This window comes from Terrapene carolina, unplaced genomic scaffold, assembly GCF_002925995.2.
Source record: "Terrapene carolina triunguis isolate 2854851 unplaced genomic scaffold, T_m_triunguis-2.0 Scaffold66, whole genome shotgun sequence".
NCBI lineage: Eukaryota > Metazoa > Chordata > Testudines > Emydidae > Terrapene > Terrapene triunguis.
The window spans coordinates 90,571,404-90,585,034 of NW_020664417.1; the positions used below are offsets into that span (position 1 = coordinate 90,571,404).

General features: G+C 40.3%; 1 protein-coding gene across 5 annotated transcripts in view; it reads right to left on the reverse strand.

Annotated features, from left to right (window-relative positions):
• IMMT (inner membrane mitochondrial protein) overlaps positions 1 to 13,631 on the reverse strand; it is a 34,576-nt gene that overhangs the window by 3,692 nt on the left and 17,253 nt on the right. For 4 of the 5 annotated variants that reach the window (XM_024212691.3, XM_024212689.3, XM_024212687.3 and 1 more), the window contains 5 exons: positions 12,805 to 12,908; positions 9,783 to 9,918; positions 6,570 to 6,699; positions 3,242 to 3,256; positions 818 to 1,041 (listed from right to left, as the gene is read on the reverse strand). In XM_024212691.3, the coding sequence (XP_024068459.2) occupies positions 818 to 1,041; positions 3,242 to 3,256; positions 6,570 to 6,699; positions 9,783 to 9,918; positions 12,805 to 12,908 (609 nt within the window). The remainder of the gene's footprint in view (positions 1 to 817; positions 1,042 to 3,241; positions 3,257 to 6,569; positions 6,700 to 9,782; positions 9,919 to 12,804; positions 12,909 to 13,631) is intronic. The other variant, XM_024212688.3, reaches the window with a different exon arrangement.

Consider the following 13,631-nt stretch of genomic DNA (forward strand, 5'->3'; position numbering starts at 1 on the left):
AAATGCTTCTACTTTTTTCCCCCCTCCTCTATCTGCAATATTTTATTTCAAACTATACACACTGTGTCAGCTTATCTGCTTATAAACTTGACACTAACACTTATTTCTGGAGTGGCTATATGTTTTCCCAATCCCTGAATGTTTTTTGCACTAATGAGTCACATGAGAAGTCAACGGACTTCTAGTTCTTTCTTGTACTGAGCTTCCCGTCAGTGAACGGTTCACTCAAGCTAGCCCTGGTCCCTTTTCTTCAAATGCCACAACAACCTGGATCTAAACAGCTCAATTAAAACAAATGGGGGGGGGGGAGGAGGAGGAGTTCTTAACTATGAAGATCTCAATCCGAATGCAGCTTTGGACAACCAGAACCTGGGTGAAATCTTGGCCCTACTGAAGTTAATGGGAGTTTTGCAGTTAACTTCAGTACAGCCAAGATTACACGCTGCTTTTCAGAAGTGCACACATGCAAGATTTCATGTCTTGTTTGGAAGCACTCTCTACAGTTTGCTGACCATATATGAATACAAATTCCCATATTTGTGTGTAATAGCTGTGGCTGACTATACATGGAACGTTTTCAAAAGTACTTAAGTGACTCATGGGCTTTTGAAACTTTTCCCCTACAAGCCTAATTTGCGCACACATTTGAGAATCAAGCTTCAATGTCCAAAGCTATATTACTGTTTTCTAACCAGCTGCCGCACTATTAGTTTGCAGCTTGGAAGATGTCAGACTTCACTGGTGAATTCCACTGCAGGCAGAGAACATACTGGAAAACAGCAGCATGGGAGGACCAATTACCCTGTGCTTACTGTACCTTTTTGTCCTGGCCAATCTGGATCTCGCTTTTGTGGTGCTCTAGTGCTTTTGCCACTGCTGTCTCAAGTGCTCTCTTATCTTCCAGTTTTTGCTTTTCCAGGGCTGCCTCAATGTGCTGCTGTTCTCTCACTCTCTGATCTGCCAGTTCACTGTTTAGCTGGTCAATACGACGATGAGCATGGGCAATGAGAGAATTTAAATCATCTGTAGACAGCTGACCAGCTAGAGAGAACAAGTTTTATTAGAAATAGATCACTGGAGAAACAGTCAGATAGACACGCCACCTGCGCTACCCAGCACACGCACACACGAAATAAGATCATCCTCAGGTCACAAACTGGAAATATTTAAATACTCAACTAGCACTTTTTATCCAAGGATCTTAGCACCTTACTAACTCTCTCCCTCTTCCTGCCAGGACACCCATCCAAGCCCTTCTGGACAGCATCTCCAAACTAATGAAGTGAATTATTTTTTCCTAAATACAAGAAGGAGCTATCAAAATGCACCTCTCACAATATTTCTCTCAATTACCACCTTGCCAGCCCCTGGATTCTTCCCCACCCCACTCCCCGGTATGTCAAATTTGGAACTGTAAGTTTCTCGTGGCTCAAGAACTGCCCTTTTATTGGTTTTTAAAGCACCATGCAGCTATCATTGTGCTAATAAGCCACACAGCACCCCAAGGGATGTAGAGTAAAGCAGATCCAAAGTCTGGGTGAGACTGGAGATGGATGACCGTGAGCTTGCTGAAGCTCAGTCCTGAGAAGACAGGCAGGGACAGTGAGTGAGAGGAGAGCAAGTCAAAGTAATGGCAGCTGTTATACAAGTTCTTCTGATTGAGGTTTATATCCAGCATCTGTTACCAGAGTCCACAAGTTGGTTGATCAAACAGTGGCAGAGATCAAAACTATATCTGCATATGGTCAAAGGTTGCAGCCTTTTCTTTGGGATGTAGACCAGGCCACCACTGACACTCAGGACCAGATTTCTGCAATGTGTGCCATACAGGGCTCTCTCAAACCCATTCCCAAGCTGGAGCCGGTGCAGAAGGTGGCAACCTGCTTGATAAGCAGAGTATCTTCCCATGAGCACATTATACTTGTCTCCAGGATCTACATCTGCTATTGGCATCTGGGTGGAGCTAAAGGTGTTGGTTCTTACCTATGAAGTCCTAAATGGCCTAGGAAATGAGATCTCAACCTGTTAAATGGAGGAAAGTGTGTGTGGGGGGGGGGGATGTGTCCCCCAGCATGGAAAAGGCTGAACCACTGGCCTCAGGCTATCCTACACAAAGTCACTCCGACACAGGCTGCCCCAGTAAAGATTAGCAGGCATACTTGAGCTGCACCACCTTGCTGTCAGTAGGGAAGAGATGGAGGTTCCAGCAGAGCATTCTCTGCGATGACCCCTTTTCTTCTGGAATGCTCTCTCCTAGTTCTGGTCCAAAATAGCCCAAGCTTGTTAACCTACCAGGCATGCGCTGCTAAGCCCATCCATTCCAGCGGGCACTGGAGGAGGAATGGACACTGTTGGGCGTGGGATTTTATTTGGGGGAAATGTGCTGCGAAGGGGAGTTTTTAGTCCAGTTTAGGGCTGCTGATGAATGATTAGTATGACATGTGGACAGACGGCAGGAAGAAGCGCTGCTCCTGTGATAAAGCGTTGTTTGTAACTCCTTGTACCGTGTTTAAGTTTGATGTCAAGGGAACGCAGTTCCTTGTACAACCTGCTTTGGTTCAGAGTTTTTAAAATCAAACTAAGCAAGTTGATAACATTTACCATTTTCCTAAGGTGGAGAAACTACAATGCAAGGATTTAGGTCAAAATTTTCCAAACATCCACTCATTTTGCAGGCCCTACTTGACCTCAAGAGCCCGGTTTTCAGAGGTGCTGCATATCTACAAGTTGCAAAGGGTGCTGGTGGTGCTCAGAACCTCTACAAAATGAGGCTCAAGGTGGGCATAGGAAAATTGAGGAACCTAAAATTAGTGGGCACTAGAAAATTTAGGCCCAAATGCCTTACCCAAGATTACCCAGCAAGTCAATGGCAGGACACAAAAAACTTTCTGGTTCACAGTTCTGTGCTCCTAATCACCTGGGATCAGCATAAGGGTATCCCAGTGACATGACAATATTCATGTAAGGAATTTAACCATGTAGTTAATATTTACAGTAACTGTTACCTGAGCAACAAAACTATTTCAAGTGTATGATTTACAAGCACAACAGACAAGAACCAGACTACACAGAGAAACTAAATGGGAAGTATCCCAAAGCAAACCTCAGCACTAATATATTTTATAAATGCAGCAACTAAGCACTAGTTGATATTGTCTAGTTGTAAAGCAATGCACGACACAAACACAGAAAGACTTGAGAAATAACATTCATCAGAGCAGAAAAAGTTACAGTAACTCACCTAAATCAGTTATCTCTGCAACAGAAAGAGGAAGGTTTGGAAAAATTAATGAACAGTCAACACAGCAAATCAATTAGTTGGTAAGAGCATGCAGAAATGTACATGAAAACATACCACTCATAGCTTTGTATTTAGAGTGCCGTAGCATATTATAGGGAGTCTTTTAGTTACACTGGCAGCTTTCTCTTTTTGTTAAAGCTCTTAAAAGTCCCTTTATATAATACCAACATAAAACCCACAACATCAAAGCCTCTAAAATCACATTCCGAGCTTTAACAGTCATAGCAAAGGAGCCGTGCAGATTAAGCTAAAATATGTTTAAGAATAAGGACTACATATTTTAATTGGGAAGCACAGCACACCATTACACTTTGAAGTTAGTCTTTCAGTTACTCCAAAGCAAAGGTGTCCACAACTTACCTATTGCTAGACACACAAAAACTTCAGAATACAACTCTGAAGCATTTAATTATGAGCAGCAATGTGGTTCATTAAACTGGTCAAATTTATTTGCTCAAATGACGCTCTCTCAAGATTGAAATTTAAGACAGACCAGCACAGGGAAGATTTTCCCCAGAAAATACAATGTGAATGTGGTCTCTTTGTGCCCTTGCCCTGCAATTAACAGCTTGCAAATGGGACATCTACACTTGCAGGGAGCCCAACTGAAGTGCACTGTCACTTGCGGGATCAGGGCCCGAGCATGGAAGCTAGGAAATAATTTCAAGAATTAACACGGAGTGCAGAACTAAACACCTGAAAAATGAACCTGCTACAATTCATAGCCGTGAGTTCCAATATGTTCATTTTTCTAGACACAGCCTTTTACATTTAAACAGGCTGCTCACATTTGACAGAGAATTTGGCAAAAACAGTTTACCATCTGCAAAGACCTGAAATGCTATTTTTGGGCCTGAAGTGAAGTTTTTTTTATGGCTGTTACAAATTACTTAAAAATAAAAGCAGTAATCACAGAAAATATAAAGTGAACTACAGCTATTAATACACAACCTGTAATGTACACAAATGTTATGTCTACAAATACATAGACTGTAATTCAGAAGCTAACTCATTAAAAGCTATGAAAATTATTTTTTGTATACTGGATATAAAACAAAATCTTAGATTGTTTGGTAAACCATCATCAGAACAGCATAACTGAAGTTTCCTGAATAATGCTTGCTGGCTGGCTGGCTTCCCCCCCTTGTTTTGTGCTAGGATACAAATCCTGAATGCATTAATTGCATGAGGTGCGCAGGTACAAGATTTATTATGACAAAATTTCCTATAGCTCAAACTATACAAGTCCTTTAAGTAAGGTAAATGAAATTTAAAATTACTGTTTAAAGAATTTGTGACTCACTACTTAAATATGTTTCAAATGGTTCATAATATGGGCTAGCACAGGGGTCGGCAACCTTTCAGAAGTGGTGTGCCGAGTCTTCATTTAATCACTCTAATTTAAGGTTTTGAGTGCCAGTAATACATTAACATTTTTAGAAGGTCTCTTTCTCTAAGTCTATAATATATAACTAAACTATTGTTGTATGTAAACTAAATAAGGTTTTTAAAATGTTTAAGAAACTTCATTTAAAATTGAATTAAAATGCAGAGCCCCCCAGACCGGTGGCCAGGACCCGGGCAGTGTGAGTGCCACTGAAGATCAGCTTAAGTGCTGCCTTCGGCACGCGTGCCATAGGTTGCCTACCCCTGAGCTAGCATATTTTTAAGCCAGGAGAAAAATACCCAAGCACCTAGCAGAGAAATTCCCCAAAGAATAAAAAACTCCAATTTCACCGACAGAAGAGCTGTAATGTTATCAGACCAGGCTTATTTGCTGCTCTAACACAATACTCCACTATCTGTGGAACCATATTTAGTAAGTCACCTGACAAGTAAAAACACATTTTTCTAAGTTACTGTGCATTTACTGTTCAAAGTTCAGTGCTGCAGTTACTGCTGCCAATTTCTCTGACCACATAAATATGAACACAAGTATCTGGGGTAATACACTATTTCCAACACAGGTCTTGCTTTCCACTGCATGCACCCAAAAGCTATGGGCCTCTACAATGAGATGGGTATTCTCTCACTAATGAAGGGATATGAGCACACTAAAAAACCAGCAGAATTCTCTCAGAATCATATCAGTATCCACTACAACACCACAAAGCGACAATTTAAACAAACAACATCATTTAAAAAAAAATCACTTCTTAAATTATAAACATGCCTTTGCATATCCATAAGATGAATCATTAAAACATCCCTGGAAAGCCATTAAGTGATAGCCTCAACTATGTCTAGGGAGCTAAACATTGTCAGAAAGTTATAGACTCCCAGTGCCAGATAAATGCCAAACCATTCTTCAGAAGGAAGGCCCTGATTTCGCAGAGCATTTAAGAATATGCTTAAATTCTATGTTTTGAAAAGGGAATAGTTATGCATATGCTTAGGGGCTTTACTCAAAGGGACTCAGCGACAGGGCAAAACCATGGTATTTAATAACACATACTTTAAAAAAGAAAGAAACATCCTTATGCTTTCTCTGTGTTGATTAACATAGCTGTCATGTTATCTAATGGTCACTAATGCAGTAGAGCAGTAGCTGTTCAGTAGTATCTCAAGAGAGCTTTCGTGTGACATTAAATGGACTTGCTCCATTTCAGTTCAAGTTAATTTAATCTAGCTAACTGTACACTGGTTACTTCACCCATATTCTATAAAAACTCAGATACAGAGCTCTTTAAACAGTTTACTGCTTTATACAGTTCATATTCCATTAAGAATCTCAGAAGGGAAATATTACAGATTTGATTTTTTAATGGAAACAAGTAGAAAAACAAAACTAAGTTTTACTCTAGTTGTTCCATAAATAACAGTTGCTTGTGCTTTATTGAAAGGACCCTTTTCAGTTGCACCTGGCCTTCTCTTTCCATAATATGGGCTTACTCTACATCACTACTCTTGGAACACCTGGAAGTTTAAAAGACTCCAACAGAGGACAGTCAAGTACCTTTCCAATGTCAAGTTTCAGTGCGGGTGCTTTCTTCAAGCTACCCAGAAACCATCTCATGATTTCATCAGCAAGAGTACAATTGCTCCATAAATTACCTATTCAAAATGAGGGCCTTCTGTACCAGTTGGTTCAGATTACTTGGGATTTTAAAATTAATTCACAACAGTTTACAATTAAACTAGCTACAATGTAGAGAAACAGAAAATTAAAACAACTGTATGTCCATATACGCAGCTGTAGTGCTCTTGGAAAACAAAGTGCTTTGTGCATCATTAAACATTAAAGGTAACATAACAGTCCAAGACTTACTTAGTCCCTTCCAGCCAGTGTGTATTTCTGGAGTGATACTATCCAGTTCTCGCTGAAATTCATCCCTAGCTTTAGCCACAAGTTCATGGTACTGAGCTACTATCTTAGCCTCAGACTGTGCTGCCTGAACCTACAAGATATAAATAAATAAAAATTGGGTTAGATTTACCTTTGAAGGCAAGTATTAAATCATATATATTAGGGCTGTCAAGCGATGAAAAAAATTAATCGCAATTAATCACGCTGTTAAATAATGGAATACCATTTAAATATTTTTGGATGTTTTCTACATTTTCAAATATATTGATTTCAATTACAATACAGAATACAAAGTGTACAGTGCTCACTTTATATTTATTTTTATTACAAATATTTGCACTGTGAAAAACAAATAGTATTTTTCAATTCACCTCATACAAGTACTGTAGTGCAATCTCTTTACCATGAAAGCTGAAATTACAAATGTAGAATTATGTACAAAAAGATAACTGCATTCAAAAATAAAATATGTAAAACTTTAGAGCCTATGAGTCCAATCAGTCCTGCTTCGGCCAATTGCTCAGACAAACAAGTCTGGTTACAATTTGAAGGAGATAATGCTGCCCGCTTCTTGCTTACAATGTCACCTGAAAGGGAGAACAGGCGTTCGCATGGCACTGTTGTAACTGGTGTCGCACAATATTTATGTACCAGATGCGCTAAAGATTCATGCGTCCCTTGATGCTTCAACCACCATTCCAGAGGACATGCGTCCATGCTGATGTTCTGCTCAATAATGATCCAAAGCAATGCAGACCGACTCATTGTCTAAGTCAGATGCCACCAGCAGAAGGTTGATTTTCTTTTTTGATGGTTTTGGTTCTGTAGTTTCTGCATTGGAGTGTTGCTCTTTTAAGACTTCTAAAACCATGTTCCATACCCTTGTCCCTCTCAGATTTTGGATAGCACTTCAGATTCTAAAACCTTGGGTCGAGTGCTGTAGCTATTTTTAGAAATCTCAGATTGGTACCTTCTTCGCTTTTTATCAAATCTACTGTGAAAGTGTTCTTAAAATGAACATGTGCTCGGTCAACATCCGAGACTGCTATAAACATGAAATATATGGCAGAATGCAGGTAAAACAGAACAGGAGACATTGAACTCCTTGGGGGAGAATTGTGTCACAAATTTAATTAACGGATTATTTTTTTAACGAGCATCATCAGCATGGAAGCATGTCCTCTGGAATGGTGGCCAAAGCATGAAGGGAAATATGAATGTTTAGCATATCTGACACAAATACCTTGCAACGCCGGCTACAAAAGTGCCATGAGAACACCGGTTCTCACTTTCAGGTGATATTGTAAATAAGAAGCAGGCAGCAGTATCTCCCGTAAATGTAAACAAACTTGTTTGTCTTAACGATTGGCTGAACAAGAAGTAGGACTGAGTGGACTTGTAGGCTCCAGTTTTACATTGTTTTGTTGTTGAGTGCAGTTATGTAACAAAACAAAAAAAATCTAAATTTGTAAGTTACACTTTCACAGTAAAGAGATTGCACTACAGTATTTGTATGAGGTGAATTGAAAAATACTATTTCTTTTGTTTATCATTTTTACAGTGCAAATATTTGTAATCAAAAATAATATAAAGTGAACACTGTATACTTCATTTTCTGTGTTGTAATAGAACTCAATATGTAAAAATAAAAATCCAAGAATATTTCATACATTTCAATTGGTATTCTATTGCTTAACAGTGCGATTAATCAAGATTAATTTTTTTATCGCAATTAATTTTTTTGAGTTAACTGCATGGGTTAACTGTGATTATTCGAAAGCCCTAATATACACACATACACACAGCACAAGCACCACACTTCTGCTCATTAGTGACAGAGGAGAGGTCTATTACCAACTTACAAGGCAAATTTGCTAGAAAAAACTGACCTCAATATAGTTTCCCCCAAACCTCTCACATACAATAACTCATTACTGGAGCTATTGAGACTTCTCCCCCATCTACAAAGTACATATACTGAAGTCAGACTATGCCAACCCATAGTGTAGACAGGACTGAAAAGATGTGTCTACACTGCAATAAATGACCCATGGCACAGCCATGGCTGGCACAGGTCAGTTGACTCAGGCTCAGGGCTATATGATTACAGTGTAAACATTTGGGCTCAGGCTGGAGAGCTCTAAGATTCCACTCTCCAGCCCAAGCAACTACACTGCTATTTTTAGCCTCACAGCCCAAGCCAGCTGTCCCAGGCTCTGAGACTCCGTGCTGCAGATTTTTTAATTGGCAGTGTGGACATACCGTAAGAGTATCCCAAATCCAGGCTAAGTCCCTGAACACATCCAGGGGTTTAGCACTGTAATGGAACACAGTTAAGGTCATATCTCTGCTCTAAGTCAGCCAGTTCTGAGACAATCATGTTGTACTGTTTGTAGCCAAGACTGGCCCTAGAGCTGTTCTAGTTTAGACCTGTGCGCCGATGTTCCTATCAATACATAAAGACAAGTAGAAAAGGCACATTTCAATAAAAGCAGCTTTATAAGTCATAAGAACCCTGCAAGGCAGGTAAATTTTATCCTCACTTTACAAACAAGAAAGCTGAGAAAAGTAAAATGATTTGCCTGAGGCTACACAGAAAGTCACTGGCAGAACTGAGATGAAATTCCTTGCTCCTAGTTCTGTGTTCTAACCACTGGACCATGGTGTCTCTCCTTTCCAATCTTTCAAAGAAATATGAATTTCTCATGAAGATTAAAGAAAATCACAACCCTCTAAGTCACCTATAATATTATTTACATTTTTTTTCCTGAAGAGGGGAGGGGGAAAAAAAAAAAAAAAAAAAAGGGCAACTCAAGAGCATCGTGAAAAACAATAGTACCTGAATACGTCAAAGCAAGCAAAGCTAGCTTAGTGTGCGTCTATTGATCCATTCTTATTGATTTACAACTAGCCCCATGTTCAAAAGCTACAAGTTACCCGACTGCCATCAAACTAAAGAAAGCATTCACCCACTAAAACAGATCAAGTACTTGAGCTATCTTTTTTCCCCACCAGGATCCTGTGAAAATTGTTCAGCGCAAAAGCTCAAATTACAGCTGAATGATTCTGAATTTATACTCAGTATTTTTAAGCTATTGCAGGAGTTTCTGCACATGCTGGCAATTGCCCATTATGCAAATGATGATTTATTAGAACAGATTTGGGAAATGTTACCTTTTTGACTTCATTGTCCAGGTCAACTATCATATGATGAAGATTCTCTTCTGCAGCAAGTATGTGAGATTTGGCTCCAGCAATCTGAGACTTCTTGGCATCATCAATCACACCCTTCATTTTCTCTAATTTTTCTCTGAAAAAGACAGAAACTACTAATTAGCATATATAGAAGTTATTATTATCTGCACTGGCAGGGAGATTGATCAGATGACCTAACAAACTAATTAAAGGAGAGCTTTAAACTCTAAACAGAGCTGCTAGAGGGTTCAATGTTTTTAATAGATTTGAAATTATGATTGTATTTAGTGTGAAATTTTCCTTCATAAAACATTTTGCCCAAGAGGATGGGTTGTGAGGACAGATTTATTTTGTAAGCTCGTTTAGTTTTATGGTCTTAAATTGTATATGCAATTGTTCATTGTTACATGCAGGGAACTGGGTTGGATGTACTCTGCCAAATCAAACGCACCCGATATTTGAAAACTGAGCCACTTCTAGCTAATGCAAAGTTTAGGTACTAAAGAAATGCTTACATTTGTAGAAGTGAATTGGCTATATTTACAAAATACTTTTGGCCCAAGTTTTTTGGAAGGTGTGACGAAATGGAGAGACATTTATAAAATCAAACATTAATAGAAATGTTTTCGGGCCTTTTTTTTAAATTTAAGTTCTCCCCTTGCATAATTGGAAACTCAAGACAACAGCACTATGTTCTTGATCCAAAGCCCATTGAAACAAAAAGACTCCCATTGACTATGAAGCAGGTCCTAAATCAGGGGTAGGCAACTTTCAGAAGTGGTGTGCCGAGTCTTCATTTATTCACTTTAATTTAAGGTTTCGTGTGCCGGTAATACATTTTAACGTTTTTTAGAAGGTCTCTCTATAAGTCTATATTATATAACTAAACTATTGTTGTCTGTAAAGTAAACAAGGTTTTCAAAATGTTTACGAAGCTTCATTTAAAATTAAATTAAAATGCTGATCTTGCGCCGCCAGCCTGCTCAGCCCGCTGCCAGCCTGGGGTTCTGTTCACCTAGGCTAGCAGTGGGCTGAGCGGGGCCTGCGGCCGGGACACCGGCTGGCAAGGGGCCAACAGCCGGGACCCCAGACCGGGGGGGAGGTTGGGTTGGGTTCAGGGGTCAGGGCAGAGGGCTGGGGGTGTGAGGGTGTTAGGGCAGAGGGCAGTGGGGGTGTGGGGGGTTCAGGGGTCAGGGCAGAGGGCTGGGGGTGCAGGGCAGAGGGCAGTGGGGGTGTGGGGGGTTCAGGGGTCAGGGCAGAGGGCTGGGGGTGCAGGGCAGAAGGCTGGGTGTGGGGGGGTTCAGGGCAGTGCGGGTGTGGGGGGTGTAGGGCAGAAGGCTGGGTGTGGGGGGGTACAGGGCAGAGGGCTGGGGTGCTCGGCTCGTGGGGGTGCTCCCAGCCCCCTGCCCTGAGCGGCTCATGGCAGGGGGCTGGAAGGGATATGCCCTGTTCCATCCCCTTCCCCAAGGTCCCGTCCCGTCCCTACCTCTTCTCTGCCTCCTCTACGGAGCAGCAAGCACGCTGCCGCTCAGCTCTGCTCCGTTCCCCCTCCCCCTCGCAAGGGCCATCAGCTGATCGGCGCACGGAGAGGGAGGGGGAGGAGGAGGGGCAGGAAAGCACCATGCTGGGGGAAGAAGCAGGGGAGGGGGGAAGCTTGGCTGCCGCAGGACCAAGCTTCTGCCTCCTGCCCCAGCAGGGGAGAGTGGTGGGCGGGGGGGGCTGAGTGGGGCTGGGGGCCGGGACCGAGGTAGGCAGCAGCGTGCCAGTCAAAATCAGCTTGTGTGCCGTGTTTGGCACGCGTACTGGAAGTTGCCGACCCCTGTCCTAAATGAATACAAGCAATAGAGCAAAAAGTAAACCAACGGCAGCCAGTCAGATGTTTATAGATAAATTATCTTATGTGTTCTTTAAAAAATATTGGCTCTAGTGATACCAGTTTGACTATTCCTAAGGTTAAGGGGAGGGGAAGAACAGCATTCAACATTCCAATCATTTTGAATTTTAAAGGATTTTTTTGTTGAAAAGTTTACACACAGTCAGTGGCTATTAGGATCACTTGTATCTTTTACTAGCTGTCTGGGGGTTTTCTGCTGACAGGCTTTCCTGAGTTCTTCCCACATGCTTTCAGGTTTTGTTTTTCGCATCTCTCCAGAACGAGTCTTTTCAAGATAACCAAATTTTAGATGTCTGTCCTACTTCCACATACACACCCCCTTTAATACCATTGAAATCACTAGTCTTCAAGAGCCTGCATAAACTACTAAAAACTCATTAACGAAGACTTAGAAGTAGTTATACAAAACTTTAGGATTATGTGCTGAAAAAGGATTATGATCTAAAAAACAAGGATGCGTGTCTTATTCTTAAATTTGAAGTTTCTAATATAATTAGTGCAAAATCCTAAGGAGCCTAACTTTACGTAACCAGGTTTAAAAGTTTTGGCCATTACAACTGATAACACCTAATGGTATTATTGATCCCTGTACATACAGAGACCAGCTGTGAAATATCTGCAATAGGTTTGCTAATACTGTTTAAGTTTATCCAAGCTTTTATCTGCATAAGATATTAAAGATAAGAAAAATTATATTATGTCCACTGTCTCTTCTAATGACTAGTTGAGACCAGCTTTGGGTTGTCTGGTCTCACTGCCATAGTATCTAAGCTCCAAGAGTGATCTGATTCATTCATTGTCTTATTAGAAAAAGGAAAGGAAACAATGAAAATATCTAAGATTTTACTGTTTCAGATTCTCTATCATAATGTTCTGCAAAATAGCAGATCCAGAAACACCTGAGAAGCACATGCTATGCATTCTTATATCAAGAGTATGCTTGGGTTAAATTCTTTGGTGCTGGCACAGGTAAAGATATAATCTAGTTATGAACAGGTCGATCTAATTTACACAAATACAGATTACTGTGTGTTGTTTCTAGAATTTCTGCCAAATTTGACAGTGGAGATACTAAATCAAGCCTATGAAATGCTCAGAACAACTTACTTGGCTTTCAGAAGGGCATCAGCAGCTTCATCCACAGCCTTCCTGCGATCTTTCAATGCTTCCTCCAAGGTCCGCCACTGAGCAGATTTTCTCTCTCCTGACGTCTAGGAAGCACAAGCTTTCTAATTAGGCAAGTTATAACCACTAACAAAATTATCAGCAAGAATGGAAATTCAAAATAGCTGCACAAACTTAAAGGTTCCTAACGAATTTGCAGTTAAGTTAATTTTTAAAAGGGCATATTTCAAGTTAAGTCATATAAAAACAATTACCTTTGTTACTAATACCAACAACTGAAAGTTTTAAAAATCTGATTTTATCAGAATTTATGCTGTTTACTTTATGCACTTTGTCCTGACTAAACAGTGAAAATAAACTAGTCAATTCCACATTGATTCTCCTGCAATAGAACAATGTAGCAGTCTTTGGGTTGGAGGCTACTGGAAAACTCCTGTGCTTGACTCTACACGGTGTGTTTGTTCCTTCATACTTGCTGATCTTTAAAAATGCAATACAAGTAACTAGAATATTAGTTCTTGTGTTTTAAAAATATTTTTTTTAAATTCAAGCTTTAGATTCAGTTTAACCTATTTAATCATGTTCCTTTCATTTTAAAACAGATGAATATATTTTTCTTACAGTTCCTATCAATCCAGTAGCATTGATTGCCAAATTCCCCAATGTGAAAAGTGGTATCACCATTTCAGACTTTCCACATGGGAGACCCCTCAAGCCCAGTCCTTATTAGTTATGGATATGCCCCTGTAATGCTAATTAGCCATTTGAACACCTTCTGGCCTAGAACACTGCTGAAGGCAACAGCTCTC